Here is a 27,117-nt window from a genome sequence, read left to right on the forward strand (position 1 = left end):
CCTAATGCATTGTTTTTTAATTTTTTTTAATTTTTAATTATTATTATTATTTATTATTATTATTATTATTATTATTATTTTTTGGGTGGGGGGGGGGGTTAATGAAGGATTTGGGCATGCCATCTGATAGACTAAGTTTTTGGGTTGATCCAGAGATGATGATCGGCCCATTTGGTCGTTCGATGAACATGATTAGTTATTAAAACCCATCCTTAAAATATTGATTAGAATGAATGATTGCGGTCTTAATCACTTGGGGTGTATGGATTCTTAAATTTTGTTGTTGAGATGATATTACCTAAAGTTTCTTGAATTGAATATAAGAATAATATTTTGTGACTTGAAGATGTCTATACTTGATATCGTACCAAAAATCATTTTTTGTACACTAACAAATTAATGTTACACTGGAAAATGACATTTTTTGACTCCTTGAGCTACTTAAAATTGGTCACCCACAATCTTCTCTTACTTAATTGTTCCTTATGCATATCTTCAGTTAGTCAACTCAATTCCTTTAACTTGCACATCCAACAATATGTGAAATCTTTTTTCTTTACCCATTTTGAAGCTATCCATACCCATCAACTAGCGCACTTTTTAACATATACTTCACTTTTAAATGTCGAGTTACCGCTTGGCATCTTTTATCCTCAACACATGTCAACTTGACGTGCTTGATTTGCCTCATCAAACTTTTCAATCGCAACCTTATGCTTATTTATTTATTTATTGATAATCATGCCTTATGTTAGCAAACATGATTTTTACCCTACTATCAAATGTTTAATCTTGATAAATATTTATTTTTATGATTGATCATCATGACTTCATTTTGTATGAAACTCAAAGGTAATGTTGTTTGACTGATTTCATTTTTGATCCGAGTTTTCTTAGCTAATATGAATATTCTTGAGCCTAATTCCCTTATTATTATAGTAACAATGATTATTCTTAATGTATTTTGGTTATTTGTTCTCTTGGTTTTCTTCTAGAGGAATGCAAAGATAAACTTGCTATTTCCTTCATAATCAACTTACCTAAAGAGCTTCCACCTCATTTAAGAGAACCATTGCTTTCCATTTCTTCAAATCACCCATTTTGACCTCTATCAGCAAAAGATGTCCATGGGATACATATTTTCTGCAAAATACTTGGAAAAATTGATGAGGTGAGACCCACATGACCCATAGGGGAGTGTTTCAAGCATATGGATTCTAAAAGTCCTTCTAGGCTTTGATGTGGTCAATGATCGTCTTCTTGGAAAAATGAGTATTTTTGTTGGGAGATTAAAATGTATTCTGAATTGGGAAAAGAAGAACAAATGAAGGGGGGACGGATTTAGGAAAATTAATGAAGATGGTTAGAATTTGAACAGTTTTTGTAAGCCTAGATGGAATCCTTGAAGATCTTGACTATTTGAATTTTGTATAAGCCTTTGGTCTTGGTTGAGCTATGCTCATATCCTTGATCATTGTATCAAGTTTGTAAGTCGTGGTAATGACATATCTTTATAATATTCGGGTATATGTAATAAATTGATTATATTTTATGTATTTGCCATGGAGAATCCTTTCTTTCTCTCCTTTTATTTTAATTCTTAGCGGATCATTTTTATTTGCCCTTGTGCTCCACATCAGATTCATGTGGATAATTGTTAAAAAAAATTTAATTTTCATCCATTTATAAAAGCTCGAAGGAATTCTTCGTGAGGTTTTTGAACCCAATTCATTAAGTTTAGATTCATCAATTAAAAAATCACTATGAAGGGTTAAATCCCAGTTGACGGGGTAAAGAAAAAGAAAAGAGAATTTTGAAAAAGATATAATTTTACATAGAAATCCTTTGAATTAGAAACTTGTTAACCAAACAATTACTCTTAAAAATAGATCTATTGGAGAAGGGGAGAACTATAAATATAAGAGGGTCACATGACTTAATTGAGGCATGACACACCTAAGAGTAGAGGAAAATATACACTCAACACTCCCCATCACCCATTAGGATGGAAAGAATTGAACCCATGACCTAAAGAACCTAGAGCTCTGGCAATGAGTAGAGAGCCCCAAGAGTTTATAAGAAAAGAGACAAGGAAATTTGTGTCTGATGTGGGACTAAACTCAACATGGCCTCGCACGTGTGGGTTAGATTAGGCCAAAGCGCGTGGAGATATGAACTGGGTGACGTGGGAAAGACTCGCTTTGATACTATGATAAGTTTGGGGTCCAACTCAGATTCAATTGGCAATGAGTGGAGAGGCCTAGGAGTTTATAAGGAGAGAGACAAGAAAATTTGTGTTCGATGTGAGACTAAACTCAACAAAACTACAGATTGCCCTAAGAGGTAAGTGCGCTTCAATGATTATATATTATATGTTGGTGAGGGAAAGAGGAAGATTGATAAAGCTTACAACTAATGATTGTCTAAGTTTATATTGAGTGAGAAGAGAAGCTTCAATGTGATTAGACGATCGGGTTATTTTTGCCAAAAACAAAAAAAATTGTGAAAGGTATTCCTATCTACGATTAGCCGATTATTTTATTTTATTTTTTATGTAGTCAAAGTAAACTGTTTATCTTGTTCAATATTTTCAGAATCTTGGCCAAATTATATCCAATCTCGGACATGTAAATGTGAAGGCTGAATCACATTGTGTATCTTACTCGTGACGAACAAAACATCTAGTTGACATGCGGAACAAATGATCACAAACACAATATCTCTCTCATCCCTACAATGAAAAAATGAAATTTCTTGATCGGATCACTTTGTGGCATTCAAAAACATGATTCGATCATCCGAGGTTGTAGAGGAGTAAATTCTATGAACTTTAAAAAACAATATATATATATATATATATTATTTTTTTCACCTTTTAATTTTAATTTTAAATTTGAGTGCTCAGTAGCTGTCCATTTTTAACACCTTAGATCAAAGCTTGAAAAACTTTTTTTTGTTTGTTTTGATTATGAGTTTTTTCATGAGATCTAGAAGGCCATGGTGTTAGGTTGCTAATGTGATAATCCATGTAGGTAGAAATTCGCCTTTTTAAGATTTGAAATGTTATTAAGTAAAATTTGTAGGCAGAAACTTGTGGACAAGATTACTTACATCATATGCGCTTCATGTCAACCGACTTTTGTGTTATGAGCAAAAAATCACTCCTTACTTGTTCATGAACAAGACCAAGATGACTAGCATGGGTCATCTCAATCTTCAACAATTTTTAAAACCATGTCAAAAATGGCTTGTGAGTTGCGACCATACCACATTGGCTAAGTCGCCCTTCATCTATAGGATTTCAACCTCACAATGTGTCAATCAGTCTGGTTCGCCCTAGCCTTCAAATCTAGAATCGAAACCTAAACAAAATCTTGGTCATGATTCTTATTGGTTTTGATTCCGAACAAATATGAAACTTTAGTACCTTAATCGACCTGATGAATGCCCAATACCCATTGGAAATCCATTATGTATTTTTTTTTAATGAGAAAAAACGATGAGTACCCGATAAAAGATAATTATTTTTGAATGAAAGACAGAGTTGACACAAGCAATGAGTTCTTCAAGCAAACCAAACTTTTGAGAAAAAATATTTATTCATAATTGAAGGTAACGAGAACATTTATTTCAAAATACCTCTTGATTGATATTTAATTAAACTACCCATTTTATTATAAATTGAACAAATTTACGAGTACTTGTAGTCTTGAAGGAAACTTGATTCTTAGATAGCTACCCAGAATTGAACCTAAAAATGATCAGATCCATGATGATAAAATCCAAAACTGACTAATCAATCTTGGATACATCCGGTAATCAGATAATTGGGTACCCATTAACACTCGAAGACCTAATGCCTAATGGCATTAGCCAATGATAGAAATGATTTTTCAAAAAGCACTTATATTGAAAATCAGTGGTGCCCCACCATATATGACTTTAAAAGCCAAACACCCCACTTCATTGACATATAAATAGACCATTTACAAGGCAACAGAAACAAAAACAATCAGACACAAACATGAGACAAATAGATGGGATCTTAGGAGGACAAATCATCAAAGAAGGCAACGAGGCTTCAAGTAGAACAACAAGAACATGGTTGAAGAGACGAGAGAGATGGCTAGTTGTATTGGGAGTTGTCCTCCACGCAATCTATATGCTTAGCATCTTCGACATTTACTTCAAAACCCCAATCGTCCATGGCATGGATCCTGTCTTCCCTCGTTTCAACTCCCCTGCTAAGCGTCTCGTGCTCCTAATCGGTAACCCAATTCCATGGCTACCACCTGTTTGTAAAATTGACTCAAAGAAGTTTTTCTTTTAAAAGTTTTCAATTTTTTACAAGCAATATTCTGATTTGTATAATTAGTTTGGAAACAATTTGTTTCACAGAAGATGATACCCAATTTTAATTCCCACCATCTGTTTGTAAATTGTCTCAAAAGAACTTTTAATTTTTTTTCAAGTATTTGTATAATTATTTGGAAAGAATTTGATTCACAGCGGATGGTTTACGAGCTGACAAGTTCTTTGAGCCAGATTCCGAAGGAAAATTCAGAGCACCCTTTCTTAGAAGTGTAATTAAAGGTCATGGGCGATGGGGAGTGTCCCATGCTCGTCCTCCAACTGAATCAAGGCCTGGTCATGTTGCCATTATTGCTGGATTTTACGAGGATCCTAGTGCCGTTACCAAAGGTCCGAGCCTTTTTGATCATTTGATATTTTCTCTGTATTTCATTATGTGGGTCAGAGACATTTGTCCAATTATTGAAGATAAATTATGTAATTTGTAGGATGGAAAGCAAATCCAGTTGAATTTGATTCGGTTTTTAATCGAAGTCGGCATACATTTGCTTTTGGTAGTCCCGATATTATTCCGATTTTCTGTGGTGCATTGCCACACAGTAGCTGGAATTCATATCCCCACGAGTTTGAGGACTTTGCGACAGGTTCGATTTATTGAAACTGTTCATCGTTGCTGTTCTTTCAATTCTTTCCTTGCTTATGGTATCATTGGTTGTTTTTATTTATTGTAGAAGTGTTATAGACTGAATTGATTAATTATGTGTCTATGACGTGGTTAATTCATGCCATGATCATATATTTCATGTCTCAGTTGTATCAATTACAGAACTATGATCTGTATGCTGGCTGGGGATTCAGTGTGGATGACATTACATTTCTTATGAAATATGGGTTCTTCTTCTTTTTCATGCATACTTTTTTGACTTATATACTACTAGAGTTTGCCTGTCCCTACAGGACAATCATCCTCTTTGGGCTTCAAGGGGTAAAACAGGAAAGACAATAAAGTTTTAAGGGTATTTTTTAAAAAAAAAAGGGTAGAAGAGTAAAGGCTATAAAGTTTTTTTTTTTTTTTGAGGGGGGGGGGGGGGTAGAAGAGGAGAAACAATAAAGTTGAAGGGGTATTCTTGGAAAGGTGAGTAGAGAAAAGGGAATAAAATTGAAAATTTTCCTCAAGATTTGTGGGGAGATAAAATCCCAACCCCTACTTATGGGGGATAATTGGGAAGTGGACCATTGTTTTATTATATAGATAGTTCTTTTACGGGTACCATGGGTGAAATTTGACTCTTACCACTAAAATCATGTTTCAGGTGCATTTGAAAGTGTCTTGTTAAGCATTTACTTAATCCTTTAAACACATTATATGTACATCCTATTACTCACATATAGTTTAATTCTTTTTTGCCATTTATTTTATGGACAAAAGGTTCAATGTCACTTGATATCTTTCCAAAATAATGGATAAGTGGGATCTAGTGTAGTCCATAATATTGCAAAATTTCATATCTTACTTCCTTTCATATGTTGTAGTTGGTTTTTTTTAATAGAACTTTCCTATCTACTCGCATTGGTTTTTTGGATTTTTTTTACCGGATTCTATAAAAGAGCTCTGTTCAACCAAAGAACTGCCCGCAAATAAGGACGTAGATTACGTGGCTAGATCGAGGGGTTTGACTAGGATCTGATGTTGATGGGGATTGATATGTAGCCCCAAAGGCACTGTTCTGTTGGGAAGGAGGCCAGGTAGAATTTTGTCTCTATGTTGTGAAGGGAGGAGGTGACATTAGGTGGAAATAAGGGAGAGACGAGAATCGCAGAGAGGCAGGACCCTAGAGACTTTCGGGCAGAGTTTCGACCCTTGAGCTTTGAAAATCTTTATCCCATCAATGGGACCACCCTACTTAAATAAAGGAGCCTTCCCTCTCCCTACCTGCATTGGTAATTGATGCCGGCCTGGGTGTTAGTGGTGGGTAGGATGGGCCATTGTCTAAGATTGACCTTCTCTGTCAGAGATGTTAACTTTAGTCAGCAAACCTTCCTTAGGGTTGACAAAAGGATATGTTAGCCGGACTGATAGTTCCCTCTATAGCAGCAGGTTTTTCTAGGGCTTGATAAGGGAAAGGAGAGTGTTAGCCCTGTTGACACCTTCAAAAAGGCAGTGATGTCTAGGTGCTTTCACCCACTGACCTTGACACTAGTTTGCTTCTCATCTCACAACCACCAAACCTAAACCTCAAAAAGTCCCCCCTTTAGCACCTGCATCCTCCTTGTCCTTAGTACATAGTGTGGTCACGCTACAGGCGCCCCAAGCGGGACATGCCGTATGGCGCTCACTACTATGGTGATGCCAACGCCTATCAATAGGACCATTACTCCTTTGACGTGGCACGCCCCTGGGGGCGTACATATCTTAGATGGTGTCTAGTTGGCATCCTCGAGATATGCACCAAAATGCCTATTGACAAGCTCTTTATCCATTTCATATCTATATCGATTTATGTGCATTTTAAGCATAGTGACAAAAATCTGCAAATTTTTGAAAAAATCGCGATTAAATAACGATTTTAAAGTTGTCAATTAAATCACGATTTTTTCAAAAAAAATCATGAAGTTTTTGAAAAAATCTCTGATTTCTCAAAAAATCATGATTAATTGTGATTTAATCGACAATATTTAAAAAAAATAATCACAAATTATTATTTTTTTTAGCATCTTTAACTATTATTTTTTCATTTAATGTATAAAATACTTTTTTTTTTTTTTTACGTTTTTATATTTAAAACAATTATTCTTTTAGCTTTTAAGTTATCCAATGTTTTCCCGACTTTACTGACTTTTTCTGAAGCTTTCTCTTTACGAATTATTCCCAAACCATGACTTTGCCACTATGATTCTAAGTGTAAATGCTATATCACACCTTATTGGTCACATATCTTTGTATATAACTTTCATGTCTTGACATAGATGAATATGTATTGCCTAATTGTGAAGTTGGATTTTAGAATTGTACTAGTTTTCTCTTATCAACCAGAAGGGCCTGCTAATGTTTTAATCTTTGAAAACCACTTTCTAGAAGCATTGCCCAATGGATATATAATAGTCAGTAGATTTTTCTTTCTGTCTTTCTAATGCTATGGCTTACCTTATCAATGCTTTATGGATTGAATAGTTTTAATGCAGATGCATCCTTTTTGGATGAGTGGTCCTTTGATCAATTCCAAAGCCTTCTGAATAGGTCAAATGATGATCCTAAATTGAAGCAGTTACTTCTACAAGATAATCTGGTTATATTTCTGCACTTACTTGGTTGCGATTCGAATGGTCATGCACATCGGCCCTTTTCATCCATCTATCTCAATAATGTAAAAGTTGTTGATCGTATCGCTGAAAGTGTATATAATCTTGTTCAAAGCTATTTCAAGGACAATCAGACAGCTTATATTTTTACTGCTGATCATGGAATGAGCGACAAAGGTTTAAATTTCACCCTTTTGGTTCCACATTGAATGCCTTGTAATTCAAAATGTTCTTTTTTGTTTTTGAATGACATAACTTGTATACATGTAAAACTTATCTTTTATAATGTTTTTCGCTCTCGAATGGCAGTATGTCCATATTCTAATTGTCAGAAGTGTGTATACACTCTTTGTAGAATTACATGGAACTTTGGACCAATAATCTTAAACAAGGAAGTCTGTGGCAAGGTCCTTCAATAGTCTAAATTGTGAAGCATAATCTTTATAAATGAGATATGGGGCAGAAGCCTCATGCTGGAAACCTTTTTGAATGAAAATAAAATAAATAAATAAATAATAAAAGGATAAATTCATCAAAGAATAAATTTAGAAGAAACTATGAAAACATTGATCTTTTCATATGGCCGAAATTTATCCTTTGCTGATGTTATTTAAAATTTTATCTAAGGGATGGTTATAGGTAAAAGTTAATGCTAGAAATAACATTGTAAACTGTAAGCTGCAATAAATTAAAATAGTAACTACTAGAGCTTAGACCCATAGCTCAGTTGGTTTGACACATTGCAAAGCAGCTTTGATGTCGTGGGTTCAAGTCACCCATAAAAATATAGTAACTACTTGCATATGCACCCGGGGAGTGCACCTCTAACACAAGGCATTAAAAGGTGTCAGACACCCGTCTCTTTCAAAGCCTTGGTGGATGATTTGTATGCTTCATGAGCTTTTTCATTTTTATGGTAAGGCTCAAAGCTTTTTGGGGGAGCTGTGGTGAGGTGAACCTTGAGGCATAAGCCTCAACCGTCTTTTAAAGCATTGTGTGCAATGTACACTACTCCAAACTACACAATAGTAATAGAAATTATGAAAAAAAAAGCTAAATCACTTAAATTCTGCACGCAAAAGGTTTGAACTATTGCTTCTAAGCACCAATTGATCATGTGATCCAAAAAGATGCCAAACGATCAAATTTGAATGAAGTCCCCAGACATTCAGGTGATAAACAAATGTCAAATAATGGGCAAAACTGTAAACGGAAAAATAAAAAGCACATTCGTCTATCAAATCATCAATCTGCTCCTACACTGCTTGAATTTGACTCCTTTTTTTACCAACTCGATGAAGAAAGGTTCTCATCCTATGCAGAGATTTCCTGTCCCTTCCAGCAAATAAAATTGTTGAATTTTGGTGTTGCTTCTGTTTCTTTCATCCATGGAGAAGGAAAAAATTTGAGGAGATGTTCTAGCTAACTTGGAACATTATCACCATTCCACTTTCCTTAATACTTTCTATATTATCAGTGTCTTATGCATTATAACACTGGCTTTGATAATATGGTTTTGCTGATAGGTAGTCATGGAGATGGACATCCAACAAATACCGATACTCCACTTGTAGCTTGGGGAGCAGGTGTTAAGCATCCCAAACGGATGATCCGTGGTAGATATTCTGATGATGGTTTTCGTTTTGTTGACGAGCATGTGCATGATATGCCTACACCCATTGATTGGGGCCTCAGTGGCATAGAAAGGGTGGATGTTAATCAAGCTGATATAGCACCTCTAATGGTTGTACCATCTGATTTTCTTTTTTGTATTTCTCTCTTTTAAGTTTACATATGGAGCACTAATGTTACAGCCTCCTTTAAACTCTATTGTTATGATAATAAATCTCTTCAAATTTTGGCAGTCTACACTTCTTGGTTTGCCATGCCCTGTTAACTCTGTTGGAAATTTGCCCCTGGGTTACATTGATTTAAGTGAGGTTAGTTTTACGACTTTAAGTGTTATATATATATATATATATATATATATATATATATAATATATATATATATATATAGAACAGCGTTCCTAAGACTCATATTGGGACTCACATTGCGACACACCGTTTTGTCTTATATGGGCAAAAATATTTGGAATGGGCTGATTTTTTGTGAGGATGATCTCTATGGTGAGGAGATCATCCTTGCCAAAAATCAGCTCATTATGAAACTTCTAGACCGTCCAATTTTTGTTGAAAAATTATAGACCGTCCAATTTTTGTAAATCAATTTTGATGGGGTTAGAAGTTTTGGAATGGGATGATTTTTTGCCAGGATGATCCCCTCATCACAGAGATCATCCTCACAAAAAATCAGCTCATTCCAAACATTTTTGCCCATATAAGACAAAACGGTGTGTCGCAATGTGAGTCTCCATATGAGTCTTAGGAACGTGACCCATATATATATATATTCTCATTTTGTAATTTTAAGAAGGAATATTACTAATAAAATTAAAAAAAAAAAAGAAAAATTAAAAAAGGATATGGTTTTACAACATGCATAATGGTGTAAAGGCTGTGGGTTTTATTAAATTTGGTTTAAAATTGCAACTTAAGTGTTTAAAAAAAATGATAAATTTTTATGTTTTCTTTATCCAGGCAGAAGAAGTTGAAGCTGCACTGGCTAATACAAAGCAAGTTCTAAATCAGTTTCTCCGCAAGTCACGTATCCTCTGTATATTTTAAGATGATAATTATATATTTCTGTTAAAAGGATTGCTTTCTTTTCTTTCTATTTTTATTTTTGGGGTGATGGAGGATTGATTTGTTGAAGCGCATTAATTTTTTGGTTCTTTTTTAGTGCGATTTGACTTCAGTGTAAAATTTAAAACCTTAATGATTTAGTTTTTGATACGGAATGCAAGTTATTCTTAACCATTATTTGTTGCTTTATGATTTACTTTTTTGTCCAAATAATTCTCAATCATTTATTTATTTTATCCTCATTTTGGAGGAAATGCAAAAGAGCATGGTTGAGTTATTCTCCATTTGTTATCTTGACAAGCTTAGAACTAAAGCAGACAAATTCTTTACGTTTCAAGCCTTTCAAACCACTGGAGAATTATTCCTCTGTTTTAGAACGAATTGAAGATCTAATATCTAGTGGACAATATAAAGCTGCAATGGAGTTATCCCAAAATCTCAGAAGCTTTTCACTGGAAGGACTTCATTATTTTCAAACTTATGATTGGTTGATGCTAATGACTGTAGTAACTCTCGGATATATTGGTTGGATGGTCTATCTTGTTCTCCATGTGCTGCAATCTTATACTTCTTTCCCAGGGAATGTTTATAGGAAGACGAATCAGGTAGTTTTTCTGAGGATCTATGGTAGTAGAGATTATATCAGCTTTCTAATAACATATCGATGGATCTCTGCATATGTTGAGTATGAACTCCTATTATGTCATCCTTGTTCCTTTGTTTTTTTGTTTATTTATTTTTGCATCTTTCACTCAAATTTTAAGAATTCCTAGTGTTTCCATCTGTATGTTTTGTTGTTTCCAATTATGCTTTGCATTGTCTCATATGTCGGCTTGTATATGTCAGGTGTACCTATGTGGGTGTGCATTGATGGGGATAATTTGTATTCTACTGTTTCTAGAGCGTTCTCCTCCTCTTTACCATGCATACATTGCAATGACCGTTTTTCTCTGGACACAAATATTCAGTGAATATCAGTTTCTAAAAGCAATGTGGGAAAACTTATCCGGGAGAGAATTTAACTTTATTCTTAAGCTTTCAGCTACTAGTGTTGTATCCATCATCATTCTCGAATTCCTGGTATGGATGTCTAATATGCTGTTGGTCATCATTCCATTAGCTATAGTTTTTATTTATTTATTTATTTTAAGGGTATTCCATTTGCTATAGTTAATTATTAATGGAACTTGATTGCATCCCAAATTTGACTTTTTGTTGTACCTTTGGTGCAGGTGAATAGCTTCACTGAGAGGAAGCTTTACACTTACTGTTTTGTGATTGTGGGGTTAGTTGCTGCTTTCTATCTTTTTTACTCTGTTCCGGGGAGATCTGTGATACCTATCTTTCTATGGGTTGCTTGTTGGGTTTTATCCATTTTTACTCTGATGCCAGCAGAAATTCCTGATAACACTCCATTAGTGTAAGTTTCTTGAGGCTTGTATCCACTTAATTTCTCTTGTTAGAGCTCCATTAGTTGTTCCAATTTGTATGAAACTTAAAGCTATTTTAGGTGCATGTTTGGTAATTGATACTATGCCATCTGTTCCACATGTTCAATGTCATGTTTATTGTTAATAGGGACTATTCTCCCCCCTCCTGCTTTTTTTTTTTTCCCTTTTTCAAGTAAAGGTTTTATCAAAGGAAAAAAACATAAGAGGCTAGGTTGTTGTGGAAGACCAGCATCGGCAGCATCTCCCCCTCCCCCATCTTTCTCTTGTAGGAGGACCGTCGGGTGTGGGGCAGTAGTCAGGATGGAGTCTGCTCGTTCAAATCTTTGCATCGCACCTTATCTTTTGTTTCGGCTTTGAGTTTCCCAGCTATTCATGTTTGGGGTTCATGGGTTCTGTCTAAAATTGCTTTCTTCATTTGGTCAGTTGTCATGGGGTAATTCTAACCGTAGATAATCTCATTACTAGGGGTGAGTTTTTATTATTATTTTGTTCTTTGTGTAAAGCTAGCAGGGAATCAACCAATCATTTGCTAATCCATTGTGTTTTCTCTTATGCCTTTTTGTTTCATTTCATTCATCTTTTCAATCTTCGTTGGTGCTTCCCTAGCTCTATCTATGCTAAATTTCATGGGTGGCAGTCCGTGGCTCTTAATTTAGAGAAAGGATTTTTTGGAGTTTGACCCATTTTTATGTTGGAGAATTTGAAAATAAAGCAATAGCTGAGTTTTAGAAGGAAATGAGTAGTCTCTTTAGGAGGTTGTCATATCCATTTTAGGTCTTTTGGTGTAAAGATTTTAAGGAGTTTGAGGGTGTTTTTTTCAAAGACTTCCTTTTTAGATGGTAGCTAATTTGTAAAGGGTGTGAGTTGTGTTTGGACTCTTTTTTTTTTGCCTTTTGTGTCTCCTTGTCTTGCTTGGTAGGTCTGCCTGTCTTTCTTTATTAATAAATTAGAGTTTGCCCATGCCTACTAGCATGAGCATCCTCTTTGGGGTAGAAGAGGAAAGGCAATGAAGTTGGAGGAGTATTATTGGAAAAGTGGGGAGAATAGGAAAATAAATAAAGTTGGAAGGGTATTATTAGAATAGACAAAAGAGGAAAGGCAATAAAGTTGGAGGGATATTCTTGGAAAGGGGTAGAAGAGGAAAGGCAATACAGTTGGAGGGGTAATGTTGGAAGGGGGGAGAAGAGAGAATGGAATACAGTTGAAAGCTATCCTCGAGATGTGTGTGAGAAAAAATATGTACCCCTCTTTATGAAGGGATATACATTTGGAAGACAACCATAATTCACCCCCTCTTTAATAGATCAGTCATTTGGTTGAAAGTAATATGCCATTTTATTCTATTGAGAAAGTTAAAATTTGAAATTTAGGATATACATGATACTAATAAGCTCGAGGTAAGTATTGCTATTGTTGACTTGTTTATGAAGTAGGTGCTTTAACTGAATATTTTCTTGTAGAATTGCAAGTGGTGCGATGATTATCCTAATAGGAGTAGCCACCAGGTGGCTTGATTTGACTATCAAGAGCAATCAATATTGGTTAGGCATCCTGAATTGTGATAAACACAAGCCTATGTCGCCTATGCTCTTTTACTTGCAGGTACATATATGTACAATTTTTTTTTTTTTTTCATGATCAGGAGTTTAAAAATATTTTTCTTTAACGGATCTGAATAAAGTCCTTTCGGTTCTTTTGAAACTAGGCTCTTCTTGTCGGGCTTTCATCAGGGATGGTGTGGCTGACTACTTCTCACAGAACTCAGAAGCAAGAACTTCTTACCTTGCACCAGTTGATGAACTGGTCCATTGCTGGTATTTTCTTAAGCATTCTCTTTCTTGCTATCTTTACTGGTAATATTTGTGGCTTCATATGGAAGCAAGTTTTATGGATTTTACCAAAAAAATAAAAAAATCTCTTTTTCTAGTTAAATTCAAATACGTCATATTATGATTTTCTTCTACCCTCTACACGTTGAAGTATTTTAATTGATTATACAGCTGTCTCTTGGTCATTGATTTTACATCCTGAAACAGAATTTTATGATAAACAAAAAAAAAAATAAACAGAGACAATTTAAAATGAGTGATCAAATATGGTTTCCAAATGACAGCCTAGATTCTCCAGAATACCTTTACTTCTGTCTATTTATGCATTTGCAGTTTTCCATGTCCAGCACACTGATTGTTCTGGTGTTTTTATAGTTGTAGAAATGTATTCTTTCCGAACAACTTTATGTCCATGAGGGAGACCCATAACAGCAATGATTTACATACTGAAACACAATATATATATATATATATATATAGGAAAAAGGTTAAATGGACCAAAACACCATGTTGAGCCTGGACTGAGTCCACATTTGGGCCGCGTGGACTGTCACATTGACCCAAATGACACCTCAGCCTTCTAGAGTTCATGGTCTAGATAGTTTTTTTTCCTTAAAAAAAAAAAGACGTCTTTGGCCTGATCAAAGGCTTTGAAAATGGATGGCTTCTGAACTCCCATATTTAAAATCCAAATCCAACTATGAAGAAATGTATTTTTTAATCTTTTGCTGGAGTTCTTAAAATTTTGTTCTCTACATCCACGTGGCCACCCAGTCATGTTTTTGGGTGTAACATGGATGTGCAGTCCATATAGATCTATCTATGCAATTGCAGATTTGTATGTCCAAAACTTTCAATTTGTATGAATTCAAGTTCAAGTATTTTTTTTTTTTCGCTTGGGGTGGGGAGGGTGGGCGGGTGGGGTGAGATTCTAATGAGGGTGCCGTATTCAGATTTGGGTTCATAATTGAACATGTGTGCATTCGGTTCTTCCAAAGACGGTTTAAATTGGAACCTGCATGAGTTTTCCAATATGCACGTGATTTTCACATGATCCAAACGTGGCCTTGGACTACAGTTGTATAGAAGATTTCATTGAGTATTAATAAAATATACTTATTTTTCTTTCCCTTTTATGCTTAAATTTTTGGGATTTGGCAACTTGAAGCTTTCATGATTGCATATCCATTTTAACTGTGCCCGTCCTGTATATATTACATTTATTTTCCTTCTCACAGGTATTTCGATAATTCTTCCATTGTTTTCGCCCAGTGGCCTCTTCTCTCGACTCACTTCTATCTTTCTTGGTTTTGCTCCTCCTTTCCTACTTCTATCAATTGGGTATTTTGTTTTCGAATGCTTTATCGGTTATATTCATTTGAGCTGTATTGCACAGTTACGAGAAATTTAACTATGAATTAATGGCCCTTTGTGTATTATCCCACCTGTTTTGCAGATATGAAGCTGTCTTCTATGGTGCATTTTCCCTTGTACTAATGGCATGGATATTGTTCGAATGTGATGTTCTCTATCTAAGTAAAGTCAAAGTATTCACCACTTTAAAGAATGTAAAGCGTAAAGTAATTCTTGAACATAATGAAAGATACTTGCAATTGTCTGACATGAGAGTTCCATTAATCTTTGTAAGCCATACTCTCCTCCTTATTCTTTTTGTTATTGTTGTTTTTATTCTTTTATTTTTTAGTTTTTGGTCAATAAATGGAGTTAATTCAAATAAGCTTCATGTAATCTGGTAAGCTCACAGTTTTGTAAGGTATCTCACTGGGAGAGATTGACAAAGGCGGCTTTTCCTTGACAAATAAGGAAATAAATATTTTTTTAGTTCTTTTACACTTCTCCCACTTGACAGTCGTTCTTTTCCTACTTATTTGGAAGCTTGCCCTTTGCTACAATGAGTCCATTTAATCTACTTTTAACAACATTTTCTTTTTTTTGTTCTCGTATGGATCTATAGATCTTAAATTTAAAATACTATATATATTTACAAAGCTGGTAAGTCTCAATTAAAATAAACATTTTTGAACTATCTAATGCAACACTTTCTGAAGGGAACCCAGTTCAGGCTTGAGAACACTGCTTCCACAGTAATTCGACCAGCTTCAACTTTTGCTTCATGCACCTGATGTTTAAAAAGCCCTCTTAGAACTGATCTTGATGAACATATTCATTTCCTTCAGAATTTCATCAGATGCTTTAAAAGTCACTCCAAAAACTAAGTGAAGTAATAGTAGATTTTCCTGCAAATATGTTCTAATTTCTGCAAGCAATTGAAATAGTTCTTCTTGTTGGTCTTTTATTTTTATAAGTTGGTTTTTAACATTTTTTCAAAAATTCAAATAGCCATTGTTCCATGATGCTGCTTGCAACATGTCTTTTACATAATTTCAAGAATCTAATGTTAATTGTTCTTTGTAGATGGTCTTGTTTAATGTTGCATTTTTTGGAACTGGTAATTTTGCTAGTATCGCAAGCTTTGAGATTTCATCTGTCTACCGATTCATTACTGTTTTCAGTGTAAGTGAAGTCTGAAAATTTCTGGAGTACTTAGATATAGAATTTGTTTTATTTTTTTACTTGCTGGATATCTGATAGTGGAACTGATTTTATTTGCTCTTGATTGCAGCCATTTCTGATGGCAGCCTTACTTATTTTCAAGTTGTTTATCCCGTTCATGCTTGTCATGTAAGTTGGAATTACATGTTTTTGCCTTCCGTTATTGTTGCTACCAATTGGATATTGTGAAGATCATGCTGTACGATAGAGATTTAGCATCTTGGACACACACACACACACACACACACACAAATCTATATATATATATATAGGGAGAGCTCAGAGGCCCTAAAGAGAGCCAAACATTGTGCCAAACATTTTTCAAAACATGGGTTAGACGCTTATCATAGATATCATCCTTACCAAAAATCAGCTCATTCCGAAACTTCTAGCCCTAGTTTACAAGTTGAAGAATTGTGGACCGTCCGATTTTGTAAACCACTTTTGATGGGGTTAGAAGTTTCAGAATGGGCTGATTTTTAGTGAGGATGATCTCCTCATCATAGAGATCATCCTCACAAAAAAATCTCCCAAGCCCATTTCGAAAATTTTAACCCAGACATTGAAAAAATGTTTGGCTCTTTTTAGGGCCTCTGAACGCCACCCATATATATATATATGCATGCCTTGGGCTTGTTTGGTATAGCGGGCTGTCTGCCAAGAGATGTTAAATCCTTATTTCAGCCAGTCACCAAGTCGGAGTTCGGGAATAAGTCGGCAAGCGAAAAACCGAAAAAATTCAGTAACATTGGGAAAAAATCAAGTTAGGGCTAGGACCTTGTAATTGTTCCTACTAAGTGGAATGTGCATGCTATATCATTAAGTATCATATTGAACTATAATAATCAATTACCAAACTCCATATTGATTTCATCCATGCATGCACAACAAGTAACACAAGTCCACAGAATGGTCAAGATTTATATTGTTCAAAAAAAATAAAAATAATAATAATAATCATAAGTCTGAGTTAGGATTCATCAACTAGTCAAAATCAGTGTCATCCTCATTTACATCATTATTATCTTATGTTTTATTGGTAAAATGGTCACCATCATTTTCATCAAAGTCATATTCTCTTACTAGTGCATTGATGTCATATTCCAGTTTTCCTGATTTAAGGCAAAGTTCGTGATTTAATCGTGAAGTTCATTAAAGTCCTGTCTTATTAAAAAGTTGCGATTAAATCGTTCAAGAAAAAAGTCACGATTTAATCGCTACTTTTTCAATAAGTCGAAGACTTTGGTGACTAAGATTTCAGTTGGGCTGGGTGCGAGATTGTCATGGAAGATTTGAAGGAAAGTGTGAAACAGTGCAGGATTTGACTTTTCGATCATGAGTCTCTTGTTCTTTTGGTACTAGATATTTAAGGAGTGTAGGGGGTTTTTCTTTGATTATTTTTTAGGTCGATGGGATTGGGTTTTGTCGATTATCTTCAACTTAGTTTTGTGTTTTTTTTGGTTTTCATTCTTATTCTTTGTATCTTTAGTTGGTCATCTTGACCATGTTTTTAATATATTTCTCTACTTATGAAGACATCAACAAATTAAAGAGAGGACTCGATCATTGATTGGAAGCCCAAGAAAGGATAACATAACCCTTAATTACCGACCAATGATATCCATCTAAATAGTAAATTGGCAGGCCCTAAATATTCAGAGCTTATAAAAATACAACTACTGATGCCATTTCTCTGACACTTTTTGCTCGAATGACCTCGAAATAAAAATAATATTTAGGCTATCGGTGGGCCCACACATCGAAACCTGGGTGTGTTGAATTGACCTGGTCAAATCTTTAATTAGATCCAAACCTTGTCCCTAGACACCCGAAGACAATTCTTTTTCAACTTCCATTTTAATGGATGTTGAAATAAGAAGAAAGCCTAAAAGAAATGGAATGATAGTACATTGAAGGACATAACATAAAATGAAAAGAAATACCTATATTTAAAATATTGGTAGAAGATACATTCATAAAAAATGAATTATGTGAACACCTTTTAATCAATTCTAGAAAGAGAAAATAAATATAGCTACTGGATTTGTGAGAAGAGTTTTCTACTAATTTTTTTAATAGATAAGGAATAAGATGCCTTTTAAAAATGGTTTGCTACATGGTGATGATACTAGGTAAAAGTTTCATGTGGTAATTGTAGATGCAAAAAATCCACAATTTTTTATTTTCCTTGAGATCTATTACTGATAAATCTTTTTCTTGAATTAGGTGCTTCTGTATGACAACCACTTTGATGCTCAAGTTAGATTGAATTTCAAAACAAGTAGATGGGTATAAGAGAGAGAATTATGCCACCTTGTTCTATGTAGGATATCTCTTTTTATAGATGATTGAGGAAATCTTCCTTTGATTTCCTTTCCAGATTTGATCTTATCCATACTACAGTTTCTGTTTTAACTAGATCTTCCTTTTTGATTTATCTCCATTAATCTCGTGTGTGGTTGGAACGGATTTGAAGAATAATTCATATCCTAGATTTTTTGGGATTTGGTTTGATTTCCTATGCTGGAGATATTCCGATCTATCGATCTATGATCATAAGATAAAAAGATCTTTAAAGTCGTGGAGGGCCAAGTCCCTTTAAGATAGTTGTAGATCTTGGAGTTTTGGACATGCTCCAAGGACAGTTAGGGTATTTTTTGGCACTAAAGCCCACAAACTAACCTCTAGTGGGTGGAGCTCGAGCCTTTGGAGAGATGGGGGATGTGTTGACTTGTTGGAGAGCAATTGTGTGCTTCCCCTTCTTAGCTGTCAGGTCTTGTTTGGACCTTGGGTACAAGAACTTGATGGGGAGGAGACTTTTGTGCAAGAGTCTCCTCTCGAGTGATCTCTAGTTTGTAGTTGGAATCATCGATGGTTGGGAGCACCTTGGTCTTTAGAAGCCTTATGTAATCTAATGGGTCCTCTGGCTTTACCCTTAACTGATAGAAATTGCCTCGAACCAGAGTAGCATCCGGAGTAGAAGAAGTAGAAGCTAGGGTGCTAGAAGAGTTCTTCGAGTCCAATTGAACTCTACTAAAGTGATGAAGCTTGGTCTCGGGTTTTTTAGCTATCTTCTTGGCAAGCACGTCTGGTAAGTGAAGCATGTACCGTACCACATTATTAAAATGCAATAGATGCAAATAAAGTTGATCACTTCCAGGAAAGCCTCTTGGGGAACCATTCCTTGGTTCCTGCACTGAGGTCACCTTAGGTCCTTCATTATCTCTTGGATCACAAGAAATGATCATACCTGAACCGAAAGGGTGGAAGTTCCTCCACATTTGCACGATTGTCGTTATACACGTATGAATTGCGTGTAAAAGTGCAACAAAATCCTCTGCCTTGTTGTCTTTTGCAAGGCCTGCAAGTTTAAAGGTGTAATAAAACTTGGTAAGTTAGAAAGCAAGAAGGCCACGAAATAAAAATTAAGATGGGGAAACTTACTAGAACAGTTGAAGTTGGAGAACTTCAGAGCAGGTCCGACCTTCTGTTTGTCCTCGAACTTCCATTTCCCTGATAGTAAGATCGGGAAAAGAAACTAATCCTTGTTCAAGTCAAGGAGGTCGAACAAGGAATCATTTCCCCTCCTTTTAGATAAGTAATTGATGTTTCAAGCACCTGTTTAAAGAGAACTGAGCTTGGATATCAGATAGTCCAAGCTTCTGACCTATTTTGAGCTGAATATTCATGAGCTTGATAAGTTGGATGAGTCGATAAAAATTCTTACTCATCTGACCGGGAGTTGAAAGGTAGAAATTTAAGACTTCCCTTGTGAGAGGGCTCAGGGGAAGTCTAGGGCTAGCTTTGAACTGGCTTTAGAATATAATTGCAATGCCCTCATTTAAATCTTGTGAAAAAGGGCGCTCCATAGTGAATTCCATCTTTATGGAGTTGGGAACTCCATATTTTGTCCTAATCTCCTCAAAGGGTTTTTTTTTCTATGTTTTTAATACCCCCAAAGGGAAAGAAAGGAGATACAAACAAAAGGTTTACCTTTGGGATGTTGTGGCTCATTTGAGAAAAGGAAATAGCGTAAACCACCTCTGTTGATGACTTCTGAGTTTCAGTTAAGCAACAATAGGAAAGAGGAAGCAAACGAAAGAGTAAGCGTAGAAAAGAAAGAAAGGGAAGGGTGTACGTGTTTTGTAGAGAAAAATCATGATTTTTGGAATCTTGATGAATGATCAAGATTATGCCACGTATTAGGGCATTTAAGTGTAGTAATCATGGCATTTATTGTGCAAGAAACGAGAAGGTAAGACAACGACGCATGCGTACATTAATGCACTTAGTGAGCCACGCGTAAAGAATTGTTGGAGCTTGTAAACTGGTAAAAAATGAAACGCCAACCAACTTAATAAAATGCATGAAAATGCATAGCCTGTCAGACGACATATTAATGATGGATGTAATTACATGACACGTGGCATACAAAAAGGAGGTAAAAACCATGGCAATACATGGTATCACCCTGAACGAGATCCGAAGTCTTAAAGATCTGAGTATTTGAGGAATTTATTACGACAACAAAGCATAAATAGTTGGAAATTAGACATTCATATCATGATCATAAAATCAATAAACCGAAATATGTCCAGTGCAGGAAATCAGGCTAAATCTTGAAAAATCTGGAATATGGAATATTCTTTAAATCCGTTCTAACCATCGACATGATTGATGGAGATAAATCAATAAAGATCTAGTTAAAATAGAAAATTGTTAGTGTGGATAAGTTTAAATTTGGAAATGAAATCAAAGGAAGATTTGTCCAATCATCAATAAGTGGGGACGTCCTACATAGAACAAGGTACATATTATTCTTTCCCCATACACTTGTCATCTACTTGTTTTGATACTCAATTTGACTTGAGCATTGGAGTGGTTGTGGTGCAAGGGCACCTAATTCAAAAAGAAAATTCATCAGTTGTAGATCTCGAAGAAGGTCAACATTTCCGAATTTTTTGCATCTATAACAGGTATGAAGTATATAGTGAAAAGTTAAAACAACGGAATCAAGTAGTATACTAGCAGTTGATATGTAGAGTTAGTGTTTGCTTATGACAAGCAACGATAATATTTGAATTTTGGAAATAATGATAAGTATGTTTTTATTTGTCTTTTAAGTGGTAACACTTCCAGATTCTTAAAGGGATTATGGCCATTAATGCCACTGAAGTTTGAGGCAATAACATGTTTGTGTTGCCCTGGTGTCACGGCCGTATTCTTTCAAAGCGAGGTCGTGCGGCGCAAGAGGGTCAAATCCACTTGCAAGCCTGTAAAATGATCGTGCATCACACACACGTAGCTAGCAAACAAGTAAATGAGGCAATACGAGGCAAAGTCCGGAGGCAACTTTGTTGATATAATATTGATTACACGGGGTAACGCGTTACAAAAGCAATAAGGTGTGTTACAAGCAATAGATGATCCTATGACACGCGAGACTTCCACGGAGCCGGGCTTGAGGGCTTCAACAACGTGGGTGTAGGTCAGGGATTGGGAAGCACTATACACCCTTCCTACAAAGAGTACGCTAAGTCTTTCCTAGGTTTCTAGAAGGAAACATCAAAAGTGGAGGCCGATCATACTCCCTTATTACAGAAATGCCACTAAACTAACAAGTATGCCCTGGCATGGGGCTGACATGTACCTCTAAGCTAACAGATATGCCTTGGTACAGGAGCTGACATGGCTTCATATTGAGCCTTACATACTGTTACATGGGTGCTCCCGGGTAGCTCCGGGACGAGCATACACCTAACTCTAGGTGACAGATGTTATAGCCGTTACAGACTCACCCACCTATTCTGCAGATGTCTTTGTCGTATTGACCTGGTAAACTCTTCAATCTTCTGCTTAAAAGATTGTAGGTTCTCTGCACTCTCCTATGTAGCTTCAAATTCTAGCATGTTCTGTATGACGAAGTACTCCACGTGCTGCTGCTGCTGTTGCTGGATGGAACTGCTGTTGAAATGACGTCTTCGAGAACTTTGTCGACAACACGCTCTGGCTGAATAGCTGAATGAGAAGATGTATGTGTTGGAATGCTGCGCGCGGGATCTCCTGGATTTGCATGGTACGGCTTGAGACTTTTTACATGGATGACAAAGTGAATGCTGCGTAACCTGTACGGTAACCAATGTTTAGCAAACCTGTACGTCCTTGGACTGTGTTTCCTGTAGCCTGAAATAATAGTGTGAGAAGTTAAACACTCTCGGCCTGTGATAAGTTCAAAAGTACTTTTGTTGGAAGAAAAGTTCTTCTGAAATGTGGAATTGAACAAATTCGCCCAATTCTCATGATCGGCATTGGCAAGATGCCTAAAATACTCCAACGCAGAACTGAATCTCTCCGTTTGCCAATCTGATTGACGATGTCCACTGGTTGGAAAGTCAAGTTGGAATCCAAGTAATCTGCACGGTCCGTCCCATAACTTCCCTGTGACTCTTGAATCTCTGACGCCGACAATACTCTTGGGCACATCCCAATTCTTGTTGACATTCTGACGAAGTAACTGAGGGGCTTCATTTGCAACTTGAATCTGATAGTAACCTGATCTCAAACTCAATCTTGAAGAGTACTTGGCTGTCCCAAGCTTATCAAACAAGTCGGCACTCTGCTGGATAGGATACCTGTTCTTGATGGTGATCTTCTTCGATGCTCGATAATCGACACGTCGCAAAGATCCATACTGCTGCTTGCTCAACTCAGTTAGTCTTGGAGGATTCATCCTAAAAGACCTCTCTGTAAGAGGTGTGGCAACAGGTAGCAATTTATTTTGATGATCTATCGACCTACGTGGCTGTAGTGTCTTCGGAAGCTCATTCGTTATCACGTCATCAATTTCTGCTAAAACCTGTGTAAACTGTGTGGGAGTTGAACTATGGTCACGTTCTTCGGATTCAACTCTCAAGGAAGCAATGTACAGTTGCTTACCTTTCTTCAACTGAATGGTTGAAATCAACTTTTCCTCTTTCTTGCCTGTGGAGACGGGAATGAAGCTTGGACATTCACCTAGCATGCCCAAGGTGTTGGCGAATGGCATCAGTACAACCCTGTTCTGTTGCATAAAATCCATCCCAATGACAACTCTGAACTCATCGAGCATAATTGTGAGTAAATCAAGCTTACCCTTCCATGTACCTATCTTAACGGGCACTGACTTGGCCGAACCTTGGATAGGAGTGGCTTGGGAGTTTACAGCTTTCATACGGCTTGAACCCTTATTGAGCCAGATATTGAGACGCTTCGCCTCTGCAGGGGTAATGAAGCTGTGCGTAGCTCCTATATCAACCATTGCCTGGGTGGTTTTCCCACCAACTTCAATATCAACATACATAAGACCCTTCCGTTTCCGGCTATTCTGAGTCTCAGATGTCTGCTTCATTGCATTCAAAAGATGCAAAGCTCCCATGTGAGGAGAATTTTCATCATCTCACCCACTTATACTCTCGTGACTAAGGTCACTCTAGGAAGCTAATAGTGCAGTCAGTTTGGCTCGTTGTGGGCACTTAAATGTCTTGTGAGGCCCACCACACAAAACGCATACGTGCTTGTGATGACGCTTGACTGGCGAGGTACTTTTGCTCTGTGAAGGGGAGGAATTCCGTGAGGATCCCTGACTAGAACTCTGTCTGTGCCTTCCATTCTTACCATTCGAGAACTTCTTTGTGTACTCAGGTTGCTGGTAGTAACCCTTCGACTGAGGGTGTACATCATGTTGGCTCCCTCCCGCGGGAGTATAATCAGTCAACTGCAATTGCAGACGTGAGATCTTCCACACGTTGCCGTTGGAGTTCTATCTGAACCAAAGGCTTGAGTCCTTATTGGAATGAGAACAACTTGTCTTTCTCTGACATGTCATGGATATCAAGCATCAAAGCGGAAAACTGCTTGACGTACTCGTGAACTGTACCTGTATGTTGGAGTTGCCTCAACTTTCTGCAGACAATGAACTCCATGTTCTCTGGTAAGAACTGGTGCTTCAACTCTTTCTTGAGGTCCTCCCATGTATCGATAGAACATTGGCCACATTCCATCTCGGTGTACTTTGTTCGCCACCATAGTTTGGCGTCACCTGTAAGATACATATAAGCAGTTGTTACTTTTATCTCTTTTGAATCCGGACGAGCTACACGGAAGTACTGCTCCATGCCGAACAGGAAATTCTCGAGCTCTTTCGCATTGTGAATACCATTGAAGGTGGGTGACTCCGGGACTCGCAAGCGCGAGGGAGAAGCATCACTACTGGTAGGCCGATCATTAGTGACGACTCGGACCAGGAGACCTACCTTCGTAGTGAGCTCCGTAATCTGTTCCTATAAGGCGGCTAGGTTTCCTAGGGTATCTTCCTTGAGGTCATCTACTCTAGCTTTGAAGGTCACAGATTCTTCTTCCAGCGTTTTCTAGCGACCATCTAATTGCGCAATACTATCAACGAGACCGGATAGCATGGCTACCTTATCTTCTAATGCCTCAATGCGTTCCTTGTTTGTACGTGATGCTGGTGTGTTTGGAGCGGGTTGGTCCGCGGTACTAGTAGCTCCTCGTGCCATTGTTCGCGTGAACAAATGGAAACTGGGGGAAGAGCTTGGGGATAAAATCAACTTGTACCTTAACCAACGTGGTTGAAATTCCAACGATGCTCAAACAACTGTAGCTCTGATACCAACTGTCACGGCCGTGTTCTTTCGAAGCTAGGTCGTGCGGCGCAAGGGGGTCAAATCCACTTGCAAGCCTGTAAAATTATCGTACACCACACACACGTAGCTAGCAAACAAGTAAATGAGGCAACATGAGGCAAAGCTCGGAGGCAAATTTGTTGATATAATATTGATTACACCGGGTAACGCGTTACAAAAGCAATAAGGTGCGTTACAAGCAATAGATGATCCTATGACACGCGGGACTTCCACGGAGCTGGGTTTGAGGGTTTCAACAACGTGGGTGTAGGCTGGGGATTGGGAAGCACTATACACCCTTCCTACAAAGAGTACGCTAAGTCTTTCCTAGGTTTCTAGAAGGAAACATCAAAAGTGGAGGCCGGTCATACTCCCTTATTACAGAAATGCCACTAAGCTAACAAGTATGCCCTGGCACGGAGCTGACATGTATCTCTAAGCTAATAGATATGCCCTGTTACGGGGGCTGACATGGCTTCATATTGAGCCTTACATACTATTACATGGGTGCTCCCGGGTAGCTCTGGGGCGAGCATACACCTAACTCTAGGTGACAGATGTTATGGCCATTACATCTGGGCAATGTCTTTTACATTGATGTTTTCAACAAGTCTATAGCTTTGGCTGATAGGTTTATTAATCTTGTGAAATCTCATCGTGATGAGTATAGATTGTTGCAACTGTTGGTCTTAAACAAGGAATTCCTACTAAAGTGCGAGACATAAACTTGCGTTGACTATGTCCCATCCCTTTGCTCGCCTCACTCGTCTCTCCTACCGAATGAATGGTCCAATTAAGTGTTCCAATTGTGGTTGACTATTTGAATAAATACTGGAAACCAGCATTTGCAAGACAAATGTGGTCACAAAATCTTATGCACTTTTTTAGAACTAAAATCTTTATTGAGGATTGCTCTTTTTTGTATGGATGGCTACAAATGTCACATTCCTTTGAGCAATGAAATATTTCATATATGTGAAATATGTTGCTACCTATCAAGAAATAAATATGTTGGTTAGGGTTGGCTACAATTTCTGATTTTTTTTTATGATCATATTGTACTGTGATTTTCTGCATTTTATCACCTTATATTGTGATTAACTATAATTGTTCTAAACTTGTATGCAGATGCGTTTTTAGTGCAATAACGAAGCTAATCAGAGTTCCACGTTTGGGTTGCTATTTCCTTGTTATCTTATGTTCAGATGTGATGGCCATCCATTTCTTCTTCCTGGTATGATCTCTATACACCACAGATAACACTTATTCTCTCATGGACCTACTAAGATTTTGGTCTCACAGCATGTTTACTATTTCTATACGTTTTATAGTCTTAACAAGATTACCCTTAATCTTCATCTAGTGAGGTTGGCAATTGACATTTTTTTGCTAATTACAAATAAGAATTTGGAAATGAAAAGAATCACCCCCCACGCCCATTAAACACACCCGCCCGCACTTGAGACAATCCTCTTTATTCTAATTTAATTTTATTGTTTATTTCTTTTGATGAATGGGCAGGTCAAAAATACAGGAAGCTGGATGGAAATAGGTAACAGCATCAGCCATTTTGGTATTGTGAGTGCCCAAGTAGTATTCGTGTTACTGCTGTTCGCCCTAACAAATATTTACACGAAAGATATTGAAATTGGATCTCTTCAGTCATCCTCTCTAAAAGCAATGTAGTCTAATTGAACATTGGAGATTTATTTACCGAGTTGATGGCTTTCTCTCAGAAGGGCAATTTTTTCTTTTATTCTAATAGAGCCACTTCGATCAACAATTGAGCTTCTCTATGTTATTTTTGTGCCTTTGAACTTAGAGTGGTATGTAGGTTGTAGAGCGGATATGAACACAGTTGAATTAGTGTAAGGCAAGGATTTTGACAAAGTTGAATGAAGGAAAATGATTTGTTCAGCCAACCTCATTTTTTTTTTTTCTTTGTGCCATAAAGCTTCGATTGAGGATGATTATGATGCTTTAGAGTGATGTGTGTATGAAAGAATGATATGTATGACAAAGCATTTTAACCATTATTTGACATTCAAATATGCCAGTGTAGCCTTTGCATGTTATAAATGGAACAGCTGTGCTTGGATAACTGGTAGAAGTGATGCTTTTGGTAGAAAATTTAATTTGGGAAGTTATATTGACAAGCCACCAACCTCTATGGGCGACCCAAAGTTACAAAGAAAAAAAAAAAAAAAATCCTTTTTGAGTGCACTCTACCAACGTAACCCTCCTCTCCACAGCTGCGTTGCCATCT

General features: G+C 36.8%; 1 protein-coding gene across 1 annotated transcript; it reads left to right on the plus strand.

The window, feature by feature from the left end:
- Positions 1–3,915: 3,915 nt before the first annotated feature.
- Positions 3,916–26,778, plus strand: LOC147405650 (sulfatase and phosphatidylinositolglycan class N domain-containing protein). The gene is made up of 18 exons (XM_086433450.1): positions 3,916–4,268; positions 4,510–4,701; positions 4,800–4,955; positions 7,495–7,788; positions 9,138–9,355; positions 9,477–9,551; positions 10,212–10,278; positions 10,623–10,921; positions 11,163–11,396; positions 11,549–11,736; positions 13,228–13,369; positions 13,473–13,581; positions 14,835–14,937; positions 15,053–15,239; positions 16,033–16,131; positions 16,241–16,299; positions 25,980–26,085; positions 26,373–26,778. The coding sequence occupies exons 1-18, from the start codon at positions 4,025–4,027 to the stop codon at positions 26,535–26,537; spliced, it is 2,937 nt and encodes a 978-aa protein (XP_086289576.1). The 5' UTR covers positions 3,916–4,024; the 3' UTR covers positions 26,538–26,778.
- Positions 26,779–27,117: the final 339 nt, after the last annotated feature.

The sequence above is a fragment of the Akebia trifoliata genome, chromosome 3 (genome assembly GCF_017979445.1).
Source record: "Akebia trifoliata isolate Shusen 1 chromosome 3, ASM1797944v1, whole genome shotgun sequence".
Lineage (NCBI taxonomy): Eukaryota > Viridiplantae > Streptophyta > Magnoliopsida > Ranunculales > Lardizabalaceae > Akebia > Akebia trifoliata.